The sequence below is a fragment of the Sciurus carolinensis genome, chromosome 1 (assembly GCF_902686445.1).
Source record: "Sciurus carolinensis chromosome 1, mSciCar1.2, whole genome shotgun sequence".
Lineage (NCBI taxonomy): Eukaryota > Metazoa > Chordata > Mammalia > Rodentia > Sciuridae > Sciurus > Sciurus carolinensis.
The window spans coordinates 30624933-30644944 of NC_062213.1; the positions used below are offsets into that span (position 1 = coordinate 30624933).

The 20012-nt window shown below is 34.6% G+C and overlaps 1 protein-coding gene across 2 annotated transcripts in view; it reads left to right on the top strand.

Annotated features, from left to right (window-relative positions):
- Window positions 1-17013, top strand: part of Nudcd1 (NudC domain containing 1) — a 62676-nt gene extending 45663 nt beyond the window's left edge. For both annotated transcript variants that reach the window (XM_047551566.1, XM_047551575.1), the window contains exons 9-10: window positions 13508-13667; window positions 15657-17013. In XM_047551566.1, coding sequence (XP_047407522.1) covers window positions 13508-13667; window positions 15657-15949 — 453 coding nt within the window. In that variant the 3' untranslated portion in view covers window positions 15950-17013. The remainder of the gene's footprint in view (window positions 1-13507; window positions 13668-15656) is intronic.
- The last annotated feature ends 2999 nt before the right edge of the window (window positions 17014-20012 follow it).

Below are 20012 nucleotides of genomic sequence, written 5' to 3' on the forward strand. Positions count from 1 at the left end.
TCTGAATGAGAAATGTGAATGATAGACTTCAGTGATAAACAGGTTCTGTCTTCAGAAAGTTCAGAGATTGTACAATCCCTCATTGAACCATAACTCTTAGAGACAGAATCTGATGATACTCTTGTATTTTGTACATACTTTGAAACTTTTAAATCAGTTAAATCTGGGCTTCATTTGCTAGAACTGCCTTAACAAAGTATCATTGACTGGGTGGCTTAAACAATAGAAGGTTATTTTCTTTTAGGTTTGTATACTACAAGTCTGAGATCAAGGTGTTAGGAGGGTTGGTTTCTTTTAAAGCCTGCCTCGTTGACATGGTTTTTCTTTGGGTATTTCTGCATCCCTTAATCTCTTATAAAAGACAACAGACAGTAGTCATGTTGGATTAGGGTCTACCTTAATCACCTCAGTTTAACTTAGTCTTTAAGGTCTTATTCCCAACTGTAGGTCACATTCTGAGATACTGGGGGATTAAGAATTCCATATATGAATTTGGAGGAGATAAAACTCAGTTCATTACCATATCCTTCACTTAGATTTTAACAGTTGTTAACGTTTTGCCACATTTTTCTCTATATCTTTTTTAACTTTTTTTGCAGAAACGTTTAGTAGTAAGTTGTAGATACTGTGTTCCTTTACCCCTATTTCACATATAAACTAAAACTGAAGGCCTTTTTAATGTAATGATAATATAATTAATGAAACTTAATATCAGCATAAATACTTTTACCTAATGTAGATTTCATCCTTGAATTTTACCAATTGACCAATTACACTCAGTGTTATTGAGAGATGATTTTTATTTCCTGTCATTTTGGTTTATTTCTAGTTTTTAATTTGGATTAGTTTCTCCTTTAACTTTTTATAGTATACTTCCTCCCTCTACTGGTTTTCATTTTTATTTTTCATTTCTTCCTCATGAAATATTTTATTCAGTATGTTTTGTAGTGTAGGCTTTCTAGTTGTGAATTCTTTTAACTTTAATTTATCATGAAAGGTTTTTATTTCATCTTCAGCTCTGAAGCTTAATTTTGCTGGGTATAGTATTCTTGGTTGGTATTCATTTTCTTTCAGAGCTTGGTATATATTATTTTAAGACCACCTGACTTTTAAGGTCTGGGTTGAGAAATCAGCTGAAATCTGGATTGGTTTACCTTTATGCTTCCTATATTTGATTTTCCATTTCATTCTTAAGTTTTGGGAAATTTTCTGTTATTAATTGAAAGGACTGTTCATTCCTTTAATTTATATTTTCAGAGCTTTCCATCTATCCCGATGAATTTTAAAGTTGGCCTTTCATGTTATCTCATATTTCTTGAAAATTCTGTTCATGGTCTCTTAATGTCTTTCTTCCATGATCAATTTTAATTTCCAGATGATATACTTTGTCTTTGTTGCTTGAAACTCTTTATCTTCCAAGTGGTCTAGTCTGTTGGTGATGCTTTGCGTTGAATTTTTAGTTTGGTATGAGGATTTCCAATTGATTCTTTTTCATAATTTCTATTTTCTTATTAAAGTGGTCTTGCAAGTCTTGTATTTTCTCTGTGATTTCACTTTCTAGTCTTCTCTTACTTTGCAGATCAGCTTAACTATGAACTTAATATAAATTCCTTCTGTGACATTTTCTCCACTGTGGTGTCAATGGATTCTGTTATTGAGGTATTTTGGTTTGTTTCAGATGGTTTTATTTCCTTGCTGTTTCATATTTTTTTGTACACCTACCCACCTAGCAGTAGGAATCTAAGGCAGCAGAGTTTCTACTCTATTAATTTAGTGTCTGGAAGGTTTCTAGTACTTTATGGTTTAGGGAGTGACAAATAATGACAGTAACTAATGTAAACAATATACAGCATTAAACTAAATACTTAGTTCCTTATATATCATATACAATGTTAATTGGCAAAAAAGACAGAAATGGTATGATAAGCAATTGCCAAGAGTAAAAGCAGTAAATTTGCAAAAGGGGATACAATTTCAAAAGGTGAACTGGGAAAACACAGAGGAGATGTAGAATGTGATGATTATGAGGGGGAAGTAGAAAAAATAGAAGTAAAAATTTAAAGAGTAAAAGAGAAAAATAGAATTTGATCATAAGCAAAAGAAAAAAAAAGAATCAAGAGTCACAGATAAGTGAAAAACAATACAAAACAAAACCAACATATACTAATTAAAAACCCTAGCCCGCAGAAGACAGTCATGAAAAATAACTGCCTTCATAAAAAGTTAGAAATGAGGAGAGACAAATATGTATATATATAAATGTCCATGAACCATTCAGCACACAAAAAAGGAGAAAATAAGAAAAATAAAAGGTTCTTGATGAAAAAAATTAAAGAATTGTTTCCATTGTGGTGGTCAAAATTGTCAATGAGAATAGGTGTGTGTTGTCTGTTCCCAAATGTCTTTTATGTTTTTTCTTGAGATACATACTGTGTACAAGAGCAGTGGCTGCAGACTTTTAAATCCTTGTTCTTTTTGCGTTAACTCGTGAAGTTGCCAGCTGGAATTCAAAAATTCTCAGCAGTATGAGGTAGAGCAGGTTGAAAAGTATTGTCTGCTCCACTCTCAGGTTGGGGTCCCTGTAGAGTTCTGTGAGAGGAGTTTCCCTAGGTGGAGCTCCTGAAGGCAAGGTTTAAATCTAGTTAGGCCCCAGGTATTTAGTTAAGTTGTGATTGTCCTGAAGATTTTAAATCAGCACACCTCCAGAGCCAAGCAGTTGCCAATCCACTCTGGGAGACTGCACCCCAGGAGTTCCCACTGGGTTCCACTAATGTAGCAGAGGAACCCATTCTTCGCCCAGGGACCTGCCATCTGGGCATTAGTCCCAAAGTACACAGTTACTTCCACCTGCTGAATCAAATTCCTGGTCTTCCATAGTTGGTCCTTCAAGCTGTCAGACTCAAAGTGGAGGGTCTTGGGCTCTCTCAGATCTCTAGGACTCATATTCCCCTTTGTAAAACACTCTCCACACCTGACTTTCTCCTGGTCTCCTAGGCACACTCAGAATTGTGCGGTGGTTGTCAGTGAGGTCTGTATTTTGGACTTAGCTCAGATTTCTCAGGTCTGAGCTCCTGCACTTGCTCCCACAGCTGCCAAACACTGTAGTGTGGTGGAAAGATGGATTCTGCCTCAACTCTCAGTAGACAACTGGGAGACATGAGTTGTCTTTCCCTCACAAGGATATAGTATAGCACACACTCTGGATCAGAAATGCCGATTGCCTTCGTCTGCTTTGCCTGCAGTAGGTCAGCTCTGGCAGCTGCCACAACCTGCAGTGGGTTTTCTTCTTGACTTTACTGTATCCAACCTTCTGAGTCCCCAGGCTGTTCTCCCAGAAAAATCCCTCTTTCACCAACTTCACTGAGAAGCTGTTTATCCTTGGTCTCATGCCATGGAGCAGCTTGGAAAGCAGCCTCCTCTAGTCTGCCATCTTCTGAGAGCTCAGAAAAACCTCAGACATTAATTTTAGGCCCAAAATGCATGAATAACTTTTCTGTACAAGTTAACTGCCAAAACTGGAATATAAACATTGTATAATATGTGGATTACCATATCTGAAGTAGTCCCTAGTCAGGGGTATACACTGGTGGTTGCTTAATAGTTGCTCTAAAATAGATTTGGGGAACATAGTCTTATGATGAACATGGTTTTAGAAACACATATGAATTTAAATTATAGCCACTACTTACTAGCGTCTTAAACCTGAAACCTCTCAATTTCTTGACTTTGAGTTTCTTCTTCTGTAGAACAGGACCATATCCCTAATTCTCAGGTATTAAAGATTAAATATGGTAGCAAATATAGGTCTGCTCAATACTTCATACATAGTAACTATAGAATAAATAATATTAGCAATACAGCCTATATAGAGAATATGAATTTGGAGTTTTAAGTTTCAATCTTTTTGGAATCCCAGGAAGTACTTTATTTCTGAATAGATAAGTAAAACATTTTTCTTAATATTATTTTTCAGTTTAATTTTGTAGTAGCCATAATTAAAGGTTGTTTAAATGCCTTCACTTTGACATTTAATCTTCAGAGGTCTTTAATTACTAGGTGTTCTACAAAGAGAATTAAGAAACAGTCAACTGACTACTTGAAATGCATAATCCAAATTTTCCCTAGAGAATATTTACTGTAATTATAGTCTTCACTGGTATTTCAAAGATAAACCTTTTTTACAACAAACTTGGAAATAGAATAAATATTATATTTTTTTATTGACCAAAAGGCTAATGAATTTAAAAGTTACTTCTTTAAAAGTTACTTTTCTCTTTCAATACAGTATTTGTTTTGCATTTACAGCACATGAATTTTTGAAGTAAATTATTTTTTCCCATTTAAATACCAAATCTACATTTAAAGCTTTCTTTCCCCTTGGAATCTTAAAAAAATTTGTTTGCCCAATATATTAGGTAGGGCATTCTGAAGAGAAAGTGACATTTTATTTATTTTGGATTGAACTCAGGGGCATTTGACCCCTGAGCCACATTTGCAGCCCTATTTTGTGTTTTATTTAGAACCGGGTCTCACTGAGTTGCTTAGAGCCTTGCTTTTGCTGAGGCTGGCTTCGAACTTGTGATCCTCCTGTCTCAGCTTCCCAAGCTGCTGGGATTACAGGCGTGCGTTACATTTTATTGATGCTTGAGTATCATCAGTGTGAACATCAGTGACCATGCTGTGTATTTCTGTAGTAATACTCTTAGAGACATTTGAAGTAAGGAGAATTCTTTGCCCATCTAAGTAACCTCAGCCTACTCGATTTTAAAAATTACTTTTCTGGTTGTACTTGGTTTGTTTTTATTCTTTGCACTACTAATATGCTACTGGATATTACGATTTATCTCTGACACCGTTTGCCCATTTTTTTTCTTATTTGCTATCCCATTTTGCTCATCTGTCAAGTTGTAAACCCAGTGATTTTTGTTTACAAACAGAATTCATAGTTCTCTAGTTAACGATGGGATTTGTGATACCTGTTATTTTGTTTTGGTTTTACTGGGGATTAAAAGCCAGTGCCTCACACATACTTGGAAAGTAGAGCTACATCCCTATCCCTTATGTCATCTGTTCTTGACTCATGAACTTTTAGAACATTTTGTTCTCATTTCTTTCAGGTAATTTCCCATGCTAGATAATGGATAATTGTCTCACTTCTGTTTTGTTCATTTCAAATTTTAACACAGTGTCTGTTCTTCAAACATTTTCTTTGTTTTTCTAATATGGGCATTTTCTGTCTGTAGGGTCATACAAAATACACTTTAATTATCACACTTCATTTCTATTCACTTAGCAAAACTGGTTATTTTAGTTACTTTGTAGCCTTTATTCTGATTTGCTTTTCTTTAGGTGAAAATTCAGTACTCTAAGCTTTTCTAGGTTTCAGGGAACAGAGAAATCGTTTTTGTATCAGATGATGGGTATGAGCATACATGGAGACCTTAAGGAGCAGTAGAAACAATCTCTTCAGATCTGGAGAACTAAAGGCCAGGCTGGGAAATAAGTGCATTGAAAGAATGGGACACTCTTTTGAAAATAACACATAGTTCAGATGATTAAACAATCTACTTGTCTCTTGAAAATCAAGTGTCCCTTGCTCTCCACCTTAACACGTTACCATTTTGATCACATTGTCACCTTCTGTATTTATGTCTGCTAAACATCTTCTGTTGATCACTACCTTACTTTCTACTTATCATCTTTTCTGCTTACTGTGTCCTCTTCCTAGTTAGTTGTATTTTACCTTCTTCTTAGCTTGAATTGCTTTTGCATGTGGATTTCCCAAAGAAGAATTTATTGTTTTGACCAGCTATTATCTAGTACATGAAGTACTTGTTTGCAAACATCATTCTGATCATTTTTATGTATTTATGGATAAGATAATTTTGCCTTTGGGTTAAATACCTATGTTTGATTTTGCTAATGGAAACCAGGTGAGTGGGATCCTACAGTACACAATTCGCCTGCTTTGCCAAAGAATATCTTGAAGATACTAAGCTATCACTAGTTTGTGATTATAAGTTGAAGTCCTGGACTTTTTAGGCAAGTTTACAAATAGTGATCAAGGGAATTCTGCTTCTGCCTAAGATATTAAAAGTTGAAAATTGTCCATCCCACTGTAATAAGAGAAGACTAGGTTATCTAAATAGTCATAACTTAAAATTTCTTTTTGTTAGAGAGCTAAGGTTACAGGGTGATCAACCTGCTTAGCATCTAATGAAAAGCATGTACCACCAAGGAGAGATGGAATGGGAATACTGGTTCATCTGATTATAGGAGGAAGATCATAATGTCATGTAAGTGGGTAAGGGGATGCAACCAACAAATTGCTAAGGCCTAAATTGGGGAAACCAGAAAGTATGGAACCCTTGGAATGCACAGACATAAGGGAATTTTCATAGTTACAAGTTGTTCTTTATGGACCCGTATTTGCTAATGAGAAAGACTGGTAAAAGAGTAAGAGACTAGAGAAAAGCTACCTTGGTGTATAGAATTGGAGGAGGAAAGTATCTTGTGTGGTGGAAAATGTGTGTAGTCCTTCCTGGATTATTTTCCTTATGTTCCAAAAGCCTATGCTGCTGAAGGAAGAGCATCAACTATTAGCATCCCAGTGGCTCAGAAGATTCTTTGTAGCTTGGGGAAAAGATAAAGAAGAAAAAATCTACCATATCCATGCTAGGGAAAAGAGCAGGAAAATCATCTAGAGTAGAAGTTTCCTGCTTTTGGGAAAGTCACCATCACTGAATGCTCATGCCCTGAAACAGAGGCCACAGAGACTGAAACTGAAGCAGAAAATACAGAGCACCCTACCTTCAACACTCCAACCCCCTTCTATCATTAGAAGCACCAAGTTATAGATCATGGTAGTCTGACATCAAACAAAGAGCTAGAGCATAGAGAGAGACTCAGTGCACAGAATGCCTAATACTGGGAAACATTGAGAAACATCCTCCAGCAAGTTGGTTTACCCCAAAGCACAAGGTGACAATGAAAGAATTTGAAGGTAGTGATGCCCTGAAGTCAAACCTATCAGCAGCAAAACCCAAATTCAGATCAATCTTGTCTCAACCTCCCACTGAAGCACATAATCTCCTATACTAATGGCCTAGTAGAAGTATGTTCATTCCCAAGCATAAATACTATGTACTTTATTCTCTGCTACCCTACACATGAGTTCCAATATTTAATCAGAATTATAAAACAAATAGCCAGGCATTGTGGCACATGTCTGTAATCCCAGCTACTCAGAAGGCTGAGGCAGGAGGATAGCAAAGGTGTGCCTGGGCGATTTAGTGAGACTCTGTCTCAAAATAAATAGATGAAAAGGACTAGAGTTGTAGCTTAGTGGTAGGGTACTCCTGGGCTCAATCCCTAGTACAGATTGAAAAATAAAAAGTAAAATTAGAAAACACACACACACACACACACACACACACACACAAAGTTAAAACATCCCATTGTCAAGAAACAAGGCAAACAATATAACTAAACTCAGATGACCCATGTTTTGGTCATCAGGCAATTTAAACAAACAATATGTAATATGTTAAACAAATAGTGCAAGGATAACAAAGAAACAAATGCCAAATTTTAGCAGAGAAGTAAATTGCAAAAGACTCATGAAAAATGCAAGGATTATAAAGTAAACCAGAAATCAAAGAAGAATGCTTCCAAAAACTCTTCACTTTTCTTAATACATCTTTTATTGTTTGGATCTTTAATATGCTCGGAAAATCTTACGTTTTGAAAGCATGATCTCTAAGGCAGAAAAGTCCAGAGCTACTTCTTTTAATAAAGGATGAGAACTATAACTTCATCAGTAGATTAATCCATTTGATTGATTAATAATATGAATGAACTACTGGGTGGTAACTAGAGGCATGTTGAGCATGGTTGGAGAAAGAAAGTCAGAAAGGGGATGCTCTTGGGGATTATATCTTGTCCCTGACTCCTCGGGTCCATGCTATTTTTTTCTCTCTTCACTTCCCAGCTGCCATGAGCTGAGCATACTCCCTCTGCCATGCCCTTCCAGAGCAATGGAGCAATAGAGTTCATTTGCTATGTATTGAACTTCTGAAACCAAGTGCTCAAAATAAATTTTCCTTCTCTAATTTGTTCTTGACAGGTTATTTTAGTCACAGCAATGTAAAGCTGATTAACACAGTACATGGGGGGGGGGGCGGGAATCAGTGACCATGGAGATAGGCTATTGAAAATTATAAAAACTGAAACCAAAGTGGGAGAGGGGGTTAAAAGAAAAAAAAAAATCCAAGAACTGTAGGGCATTATCAATGGAACATTCACCAAAATAGACCATATTCTGACCAATTATTTTAAAAAACATAAGTTTAATAGAGTAATTTTAAGCAAAATTTTGTTAACTATAACAAATTAGAAATCAATAATAAAATCTGGAAGGTTCACAAGTACTGGAAAAATAAACTCATTTATTAGTAATCTATCCACTATAGTGGAACTGGGAGTATTTTGTATTGAATGAAAATGAAATATTGCATATGTGGGATGCGAGTGGAGCTTAAAAGGAAATCTGTAGCATTACATGTTATATTAGAAAAATGTCTCAGCTTCTACTTGAAAAAACAGAGAATGAATAAACTAAATATAAACCAAACAGGAAGAAAGAATCTTCCAGCTATAAAGATAACCAGTGAAATTGAAAACTGAAAATAATAGAGAAAACTGATGAAACTGAAAGTTGGTCTTCTAAAAAGATTAAGATTCTTAAATCTCTAGCCAGACTGATCAAGAAAAAAGAAGACACAAATTACCAGTGTCAGCAATAAAGAATGGGAATATCAGTATAGATCTTAAAAACACTAACACATAATAAATGGAACATTACGAACAACTATATTTTATTATATTTGAAAATTTATGTGAAACAAATTTCTTGATAGCTCACTCGAGGAAAAAAATAGATAACTTTAATACTCATGTATCTATTAGAGATTAAATTTATTATTAAAACTTTGCAACAAAGAAACTTCCAGGCTTAGATGTCATCACTGGTGTATTCTATCAAATGAAGAAACAATACCAATTTTGTATTAACTTCCAGAAAATAAAAGAAAAAGGAACACTTCTTAGCTTATTTTTGAAGCATTACCCTGATACCAGATAAAGACATTAGAAGAAGAGAAAACAAAAGAATGGGAAGGAAGGAAGGAATAGCCTTTGTTAATAGAAACAAAATATCCTGAACAAAATGCTAGTAAATCAAATCTAGCAATAAGTAAAAATGATAATATTCATGACCAAGTTGTATGGTCATGAATGGGAATTCAGGGCTAACTCATTACCTCAATAATCAATATAATTGATAGTCGATACCATATCAGCAAACTAAAGAAAAACATTTGATCTTACTAGTAGGTGCAGAAAAAGAATTTGACAAAATTTAGCACCAGTTTATGATGAAAGTGCTCAGAAAACTAGGTATTAAAGGTAACTGCCCCCTAAAACTCTAAAATTGATCATTATACTTCATAATAAAAGACTAAATGCTTTCTGCTAAGATTGGGAACAGGCCATGATGTCTACTCCAACAACTCCTGTTAACGTGCTGGAGATTACATCTATTGCAATGAGTGAAGAAAAACTCATGAAAGCCTTAATTATCAAGCAATTCCAGTACCACCATGAGAAAAATGTAACCAAACACTGTTGGTATCCAGTTCCTTTACCCTTAATCGGAATCTTTGAATGGAAGCGCAAGCTTGTTTTCCTATGTGGCAGCTGACTAACCTGAGAAGCATCAAATAACTTCAGTGGAATCTTTTTAATTTAGCTTTGTAAAATACTGCTGTAACTACCATCATAAATTGACTAGTTTGCTTACTTTGTTTTTAAAATTTTCAGAAACTTTGAGTATATAATCAAAATCTTATGTGAAAAAAGTGCATTATCATATGATTTAAATTGAAAGCAATGACCTTATGTTTGAAACTACTGATAAAATAGAATTTATATGACAACAAAGTTATTGGCAGAACAATGAATTCTACATTTATTTTTGAAGTGGTGCAAGGGTTTAGAAATTTGTTTTAAAAGTAAATATTTTGGGATCAGAACAAAGGAAATGTATGTTAACACCATTTTTCATAACTATTGTCACATATCCAGGCATAAAATAAGTGTTGTTCCAAAGCTGCTTTGTTTTTCTTACTATTGTTGCTTATCTCATTTGTTTAATTTGGAATGCCTGTTGTATAGAAAGCAGAATGAATAGAAATATAAAATGGTAAGAACACCAATGGTAAGAATATAGATGGTAAATGAACACCATCATTTAGTAATGTTTTAGTGCTAACACCATCATTTAGTAATGTTTTAGTGCTAATCATTATGCAAGGGTTTTTGAAATATGTTGTTTGCTTGTAACAATGGTGCAAGAAGTACTGTTATTACTGAACTTATAAGAAAATAAATCATTTCTTAACTATCACTACCCAAGGTTATAGTTAACACCCTCAAAGAATATATGAACAGAATAAAGAGATAAGTTCATTTGGAAAGGTATAAATAGGATGTGTTATTTCTTTGTATTAACATTTCTTTGTAAAACATTCTTTGAGGAAAAAATGCTATTCATACATGGCATATAAGGACAATGGGCAGAACATACCACAAGTAGAGAAAATATGCTTAAAGAAGGGGGAATGTAGCAGAAACAGTTTGTAAATTGTGATCCAGTTGTGCTGCATGTTTTGAGAGTAGTAGGAGCCAATATTGGAAGGGCATATTGGGACCAGATTTTGAGAAATTTTCAAAATGTCGTTCAAGTTTGGATATTTTTCTTTAAACTTTGGAAAGCCAAGAGGAAAGATTGAGGAAAGATTTCTAGAGGCAAGACCCAGAAAGCACTCAGAACTGTGTACTTGGTTAAATCTGGAAACTCCTAGCCAGGTGCCTATAATCCCAGGGCTCAGGAGACTAAGACAGGAGAATTGCAAGTTCAAGGCCAACATCGACAATTTGGCAAGATACTGTCTCAAAAAAATTAAAAAAGGGCTGGGAATGTAGTTTAGTGGTAGATCTCCCCTGGGCCTAATCCACAGTACTGGAGGAGCTGGGGAAGAAGTCTACAAGCTCCTAAACCCTAGTAATCCTCCAGTGAGTAAGTTCTTTAAGAACCTAATCCTAAGGATTTTCCCTTAAAGAATACATAACATTCATTCAAAAAATATTCAGAATATAGAGACAAGAAGATAGACTTCTGGTTGTCAGCGTTATTTAGTCTTATAGCTGGGTGCAGTGTACATGCCTGTAATTCCATCTGCTATGAAGTTGAGTCAAGAGGGTGGCCAAGTTTGAGGCCAGTCTCAAACTGGCCAGTTTGAGGCCAAACTCAAATGGGAACCTGTCTCAAAATAAAATTTTAAAAAGGACTAGGGTTAAGCCCAGTGGTAAAGCACTTGCTTAGGTTACATAAGACCCTGAGTTCAATCAGTACCCCACCACACATAAAAAAAGATATTTAGTCTTGTAAAATGGGTGTTAGGTTGATGTCGTTGGTGTAATGAATTGTCACAAGTTTAATGTCTAAAAACAGCATAAATTTATTCTCTTACAATTCCAGATGTCAGAAGTTCTAAAATCAGTTTTCAGGACCACATGCCGTTTGGAAGATATGGGAAGAATTCATTTCCTTGCCTTTTCTAACTTCTAGATGCTGCCTGCCTTACCTGGCTTGTGGCCCCAACCTCCATCTTCCAATCTCTTCGCTTTTGTTTGCTTTTGTTGTCCCAATGTCTGTTGATCAGTGATCCTTCTCCCTCCTCTTATAAGTCTTGGTAATACATTGCGCCCACCCATATCATCCAGAATAATCTCTCCATTCAAAAATTCTAAGTTTAATCACAACTAGAGAGTCCATTTTGCCTTGCAAGGAAACTTACTCAGAGTTTCCAGGGAATTAAGAAGTGGGATATCTTTGGGTGATAAAATCCAATCCACAGATGATAATATATGCATAGTAATAATTAATACAATATGATAAATAATTGGGGATAAGAAAAATGCAGCTGGCAGTTTTCAGAGTTCATGCAGTTCATACAACCTATGACAATTCTGAGAACAGCTGATGGTTGAACTGCATCTTAAGGGATAAATAGAAATCCATCAAAAAAAGGGGGAGGCAGCAAGACGAATCTGGTCAGAATACCTTGTCAAAGGTATGGTAGAGGCAAACTGTGAAATTGCTGACTTTGTGATTAACACTTGTTTGACATACTCACAGAAATGAAGTTAAGTGGGAACAGAAGAAAAGGAGCATCAGTCAGAGTAAAGGGCTCATAATAAGAGACCTTTATCATCCTCATCTTATTTTCTATAGTTGATCTCCCTTGGTGGTTAACCTTTCACTTGATTGCTCAGGGTCCTTTGTTCTTTTATCACTGCTGTCCAGTCAAATATGGGAATCATATCATTCAGATATCATTCAGTTATGTGCTTCATACAGTTAATACTCATTTGGCTTATGAAAATAAATACACCTTTATGAAAATATCTCAACTTGTAGTTTTACTATTATTATTATTATTATTATTGTTGTTATTATTTCCTTCTGTGAAAGCCCTTGGGAAACAAGAATGAGTGTGGAGGTGCAGGGAAGAGAGCTAAAGCAGTGTTGGCTCCATTGAGTCTGTCATAAAAGGGCAATTAGCTAGTGGTAATTTTGAAAATAAACCTTACTTTTCCACTTATTATCAGGAGCAAAGGTAGAGAAGAAATTATCTGTGTTCTCTTGTGTGCCAGCCTGTCTCCATTAAGAGAGTGAGATTCCTGAAGGTCAAATCCTTTTATGAGTCTCAATTTGACAATTTTGTATTAAAATCAGTTCCTTTAGTCATCAGTATTGCAATAACAATTATTGGCATAATAAATAATATAGACTTAATACCATGATTAGGCAATATACTCAAGTAAATAATTTATAAACAGATCTGAGTTTGAAATCCCAGTTTTGTGATTTTTCTGTGTAGTCTAGAACAAGTTTCTTAAGCACTCCAATATTATTCTTTCATCTATTAAATGAGGATAATAATAACTTCATGACATGTTGAGAAGATTTAATATTTATGGCATGCTTGGCATATAGAATACACTCATAAATTCTAGTAACTCATTGTTCTTGATAATTATTACAAGTTAGCATTAGTAAATTTCATGTTTGTATTCTATGCTTTATTAAATTGGCATTTTATGTCATACTTTAGCTATCAACAGTTAAGAGGTAGTTATATAGCAATGTTTAGGGTCATAAACTATAGGTCCAAATTTCATCTTCACAAGCCATTATCAGAATGACCTTGGGCAAATTAAATGCCCTGTGCGCCACTTCCCTCAGCTTTGAAATGAGTGTAATAGTAGCTCATTTCTTTCAGGACAGTTACAAGGAGTCTTTTTACGAAAGTTTTTGTCAATATTAGGTTTTGTCAATATTAATAATTTATTATTGAATAAGTTTTTTTTTTTGTCACTTTAGGTAAATCTTGGAAGCAACCAGTACCTTTTCTCTGTTATAGTAGATCCTAAGGAAATGCCCTGCTTCTGTTTGCGTCATGATGTTGATGCCCTACTCTGGCAACCACACTCCAGCAAACAAGATGACATGTGGGAGCACATTGCAACTTTCAATGCTCTAGGTATAAAGCAAGCTCTTTAACAGCATTTTCCATTATACCAAAAATTAGTCATCATTAAGTTCATTTCCCTTTTTTTTTAATTGAACTGTCCTAATTACATTTAGATTGATTTGTGGTATGATTGGTTGCTTATATTGCTTATGTTATAGTTGATGAGGGTTAATGCTATTGGAACAGGGCTAATCTTTTCTTATGCTTGTACAGAAGATTAACACAGAATAGAAATGAAAATGGTTATCTCATCAGTTGAATCATTCTAATCAGTCGTTTGCTTATTTTAATTCTTTAAGCTATGCAGTATTATAATATGAATAAGGGAACTTGTATTTGGGTTTCTTCATAGTAATCTTCAAAAGTGTCATAGTATTGCTCTAAAGTAATGTACATTAGGCAGTATGTTTTGTTGAACTTATGTGCAAAAGAGCCATTATAATGGAAACACAGAAGATGACATTAAGCAGAAATTAAATTTATTTGTTAGGATAAAAGGGAAAATACTGGTTTCAAAACTAAGGCTTAAAATTTTTTAAACTGCATAGGATTATGCAATCATTAATTTTATGTTAAAAATACATTAGGAACTATTGTGTAGGGAGAAATTTTTTATGTCAGTTAGCCATCATTACTTTATTGAAAGGTTGTTTTAAGCTGGCAGCAGGAAGTAAATTTATTCATTTTAATGGCTAAATATGCACAACCCTAACTGTAGAGATTTGCCGGTTATCCTTTATATAGTTAATAACGTAGTCTACTAAACTGGTTAATTCAGATTCCAAATAGATTTTTATGACCTGAAATTCAGTTTGATAACCTTAGCTATATAATTTTTAGCCTCTCTGCTGTAATTCCTATTTTTAAAAAAAATCTCCTTTTTCAATAAGAGGAGAGTTCTGTCATGTTTTAGATGCTCAGATCCTCCATTTGTATGCCCAAACCCTTTATTATAGAGGAAATCTACTATGCTTAAGTCTCAATTAAATGAACTTTACATTAGATATGTACTCTTGAGATGTTATCTACATTATTAATTCTGTCAAAGTTAGTCTGGACAGCTAATTCTAAACTACTCATAGGAATCTATGTCCTCTTCACTTTTTCTTCTTCAAACCTTACAAAAACAGTATTGATCTTCCTGTGCCCCATAGCTTTTGCTCTTTTATTTTTTGTTAAGAGTCTGTTTTCATTAGTGTTGCATTTTTTATTGCACGTTATAAATTTATTAACCACGTATCAATCTGAAAATTCTAGCTTATCTTTCAGGACATAAATATCCTTTTAATATGAAGAGATATTTTTTAAACATGTACATGATTTGACAAGATTAATATTTTTTCAATTTTCAAAGATATCCTAATTAAGTGTTTTAATAGATACTTGTTTTTAACTTGAGTAGTCTCTAAGTTCTGCTTCTGAAATACAACAACGTACTGTTATAATTTTGGTATTAGTGTACAAAAATACCTCAAACATTGTAGGGATGATGGGAGAATGCATCGTGAATATTAGTACCTTCAGGGATGCATTACGAACCGCCTCCTTAAAGTAACTTCATGGTGTTATTCTATAAACATTTTTCCCAGTGGATAAGAGAAAAATATGACTCTGATGCTATATTCGTTATTCATCCACCTACATACTAAATTGGCATTTAAAGATCTTTTGGCTTGTTAATGTGTCAGATTTCAAATGTGTGTTTTAATTATTCATGGAAATTAAATGGAATTATATTGTGCTGTTCTTGAAGAGATGAATTCCTATTTTGTTCCTTAGGAATTAACGTTGTATTTTTGCCCTGGTTGGGAGAACCTGTGGGTAATTGCTAATGGTTCTGAATCCATTTGACTATTTATGGTATATATTTTACTTAGGCATCTTAATTTGTAATAGAAGTTACAAAATATTTAATGTTAAATCATTATTTTCTCCCTTCTGTTTAACATAGGTTTTTTTTGTTGTTGTTATTTACTGTTTGTCTTATATTCTTGGCAGGTTATGTCCAAGCATCAAAAAGAGACAAAAAATTTTTTGCCTGTGCTCCAAATTATTCCTATGCAGCCCTCTGTGAGTGCCTTCGTCGAGTGTTCATCTATCGTCAGCCTACTCCCATGTCCACTGTGCTTTACAACAGAAAGGAAGGCAGGCATGTGGGGCAGGTTGCTAAGCAGCAAGTAGCTAGCCTAGAAACCAATGATCCTATTTTAGGCTTTCAGGCAACAAATGAGAGATTATTTGTTCTTACTACCAAAAACCTCTTTTTAATAAAAGTAAATACAGAGAATTAATTTCTCCAACATGTTGACTTCTCTGTACTGGAAAAGTATTCAACAGTGGCTAAAGGACTCAGCAGGTATACCATAACCTGTTAAGTTTTAACATGTTAAAAATATCTCATATGGGTTTTTTATATTTTAAAGGATATTAGAAATGTATTTAAGATTATGATACTGTAAAAGCTATGAAATGAAGCTGCAGATTTAGAAAACATTGGCTTCTGTAAAAAATATACAATATTGGAAGTATAATTTAAAAAAAACAAGCTAGAATCTCATCTTTTATAAATGAAACATGTACAGTTAAGTGTTTAAAATAAAAATATATATCATGTAGTTTTCATTGATTAGGGTGGTACAGTCTATAGAATGTATAGGTTAACAGTTGAAATGTTGAGTATCATAAATACTTATTTAAAGGGACTAAATATCTTAGTCTACACAAAGCAGAATTTATGAAAGTATAGCAGGTCTACTAGTCTTAAAGTTTGCTCAGAGATCTTGGTTGTCTTTCAGATTAAGCATAACTATTTAATTTTTAATTATTTTGCTCTGCCACACAGATAAGGTTTCCACGTTATCCATTGTTGCATAAGAAACCACCCTAAAACCCAGTGATTTAAAGTAAGATTTGTGACTTTTCACTGTTCTGTGTCAACTGGCTGTTCTCTGCCTCCCAACTTTCAGTATGCTGCAGTGGGCTTCATCCCATCACAGAGCAGATATTTGGAGAGGGCAAGCTCCAGTAGGAAGAGATTACCAAGCCTATTCTCCCATCATATTTGCAAGCCTCATGGCCAAGTCTAGAATCGGTGTCAGAGAGGATTACACAAGGATTTAGATAGCAGGAAGTATGATTCTTTGGAGCCGTTAATGTAGTAGTCTGCCATACAATAAGGATGATAAATTCTCATTATTATTAGAAAAAATAATAAGAATATATTGTCATTATTTTTCTAAGAGCTTAAACAAAATAATCCTGTTTATACATTAATTTTTTTTCACCAGGAGTTTTAGTTTTTCATACTTACTTTATTTCCCCAGGTTTCTTTCTTTTTTTTTTTTCTTTTTTTTGGCGGGGAGGGGTACCGGGATTGAATTCAGGGTTGCTTAACTACTGAGTTACACCCCCAGCCCTTTTTTGTATTTTATTTAGAGGCAGGATCTCACTGAGTGGCTTAAGACCTCACTAAATTGCTGAGGCTGGCTTTGAACTTGGGATCCTCCTGCCTCAACCTCCTGAGTCACTGGTATTACAGGCATTTGCCACCATGGCTGGCTCCCTGGGTTCTTTTAGTTTGTATTTATCTGGAATTTTTCTTAATACTATTTTGAGGTATGTATTATATAAGACTTTACTCTAAGAAGCAGAAAATTAAGATAAAAAGAGATAAGATAGAAAATAGCTGTTCCTAACATATCTTTTGTTGATCTGGGCAAGTATTTGACTGAACTGGATTTTAGAAGAGAATTGAAAAGATGAGGCTTGCTTACCTGTTCTAAATTCCATCTGAGAATGCAGTTTCCTAGAGAGAAATTTAAATGGGGTTTAAAATATATTACCGATTTTCCCCCATTTAGAATAAAAGATTTGTGTCTTGGGTATGTGGAGAATGTCAAAGACACAAAATATGTTTCTAGATTGAGAGATCACATAAATTTACTTTTCTCTTCCTGGTACCAAAGAAATTGCTTTTAAGTTTCTTTTCATAAATATAGTTTTGAAGAGTCACTAAACTATTTTGGAATGAAAGTAATGTTTCCCCTTTAAAAAGCAGTTGTAAATAAATTATTAAGCCCGTATTTTGATAAAAATGTTAGTTAAATAATCTAATCCATAAACTCAAATGTAAAAATCTAGATAAAGTCTCATTATGGATAGTTATATATATATAACTATATATATATATATATACTATATACTACATATATAATATATATAAAAATATATATATAATATATATATATATATATATATTCCGCCCCACCCCCCACTATGAAATTAGGCCTCTTCTGAGCACAAATAATAGGAAAACAGACCTGAATTGACTTAGGTAAAAAAGAGAACTTAGTGGTTCATGTTGCTAAAGGTCCAATAATAGCTTTGGGTTTAATCATTGATAGGTAGGACTAGATGATGGTCTATTTTCACTCACAACCACCTAGCTCCATACCTCAGTTTGTTCTTACTGTAGTGAGAAATACAGTTGTTATTTCCCTTCATTCTTATATCTAATAGGAAACCTTTGTCCCAGAAATCACAGCAAAACTCCTTGTGAATGATTGGTTCTTAATGGGTCAAGTTCCCATTTATGAGCCAACTATCATGATAGATATTTTGCATTTGAAAAATACCCACTGGCTTATCCTTAAGTAATGCTCTCCATACCTGGTGCCAAGAGTGGAGTTAGTAACACACAAATGGAATTAGAAATTATGGTCTAGCTTCTGAAATAAAGAGAAATGGATGTCACTGCCCCCAAATACAGGAAATGTACACTGAAATGCTATTTATTACTAGAAAAGTTATTAATAAAACCAAATATAATGAAATAATACAGATATAGTAATAGAAAATTTTGATAAAGTCTTTTTAAAAATTTAGGCATTACTTTAACAGCATTATTGAGGAATTAGCTGAGAATAAAAGGAAAATTTCAGTGAAAGAAACAATGAAAGATTTTTACAGAACGAAGTCAGAAGGGCATTTAATAAACAGTGTTTAGGGGTGGGGGGTGTAGCTCAATTGGTAGAGTGCAATCCCCACCCCCCCCTAAAAAAAAACAGGGTTTATTCACGATTTCAATTGCTGCCTGAAATGTGAACTGTGGCCTCTGTCACCCTTTGACCACAGGCATCTGGAACCACTGGACAGTTACATTGTGCATAGGGAGTCAAGATGCATTTCAAGGGATCATAGGACTTTTGGTTTTGTGGACATTTCCATTCTGTTTATATTTTCTCTATCTTCTATCAGTCATGTCCCTGTTTTTTCTCAACACTTAGTAACCCATATTAGCTCCCACTTTTCCTGCTTTCATTGGAACACTGATTCACAGCGTCTGAATCTGTTATTCCAAATTACAATTCTTCAAAGACTCCCCATCCTCAAATAAAGTCTTTTTTACTTTTGCAGTGTCTGAGTGTGAATTGACCAATACAGCATATGATAAACTGTGCATTTGAAGTATTGTGATACTGGGAAATATATATTTGGTCTTCTGTGCCTTTGCCTGACACACAACTCCTAAAATCCTTGGAATCTCCAAAATGATAAACATCTTTTATATACTAATGAGTTGAGTGAGGGGTGACCACCCCTAGGTAGCTTCAGGACGGGTGGTTGGTCACTGGGAGGGTAAAGCCATGGTCAGAAGAGCATTGGGACTTTCAACTCCAACCTCCAAAGAATTAAAGTTTGAGTAGATCACGAGTGACCAGTGATTTAGTCATGCCTATGTAATGAAGCCTCCCTAAAACCCCACATGGACAAATCTGGAGATCTTTCAGATAGCCCAACACATGAGAGTTTCCAGGAAAGTAAACAAAACCTTTACATGCAGAGAGAGTAGTTCATCCCAACTCCATGGGTACAGAAATTCCTATACTAGGAACCTTTCCAGACTTCACTCACCCTGTGTTTCTCTTTATCTGGAGCTTTATTTATATCCTTTAAAATACCCTTTGCAATAAACTAGTAAACATACATTTTTCCTGAGTCCTGTGAACTGGTCCATCCAGCGAATTAATGAAACTTGAGGGGATGATGGGAACTGATTCATAGCCAATAGGTCGGAGAGGTGAAATAACCTGGGGATTGCAATTGGCATTGGAAGCCTGGGGCAGTCTTGTAGGACTGAGCCCTCAACCTATGGACTCTAACCCCAAGAAAAATTCTGAGATGGTCTACATTTAATTACAAGGATCAGAGGTTAACCTGTTAATAAGCAGGGAGCCAAGAACAAACAAAAAAAAATTTTACATCTTTGAATGTATGTTAGAACCTTAAATCTCATCTCAAGTCCCTGACCTCAACACATCTTGCTTGGAATCTCAAACAATCTGGAAGCAACAA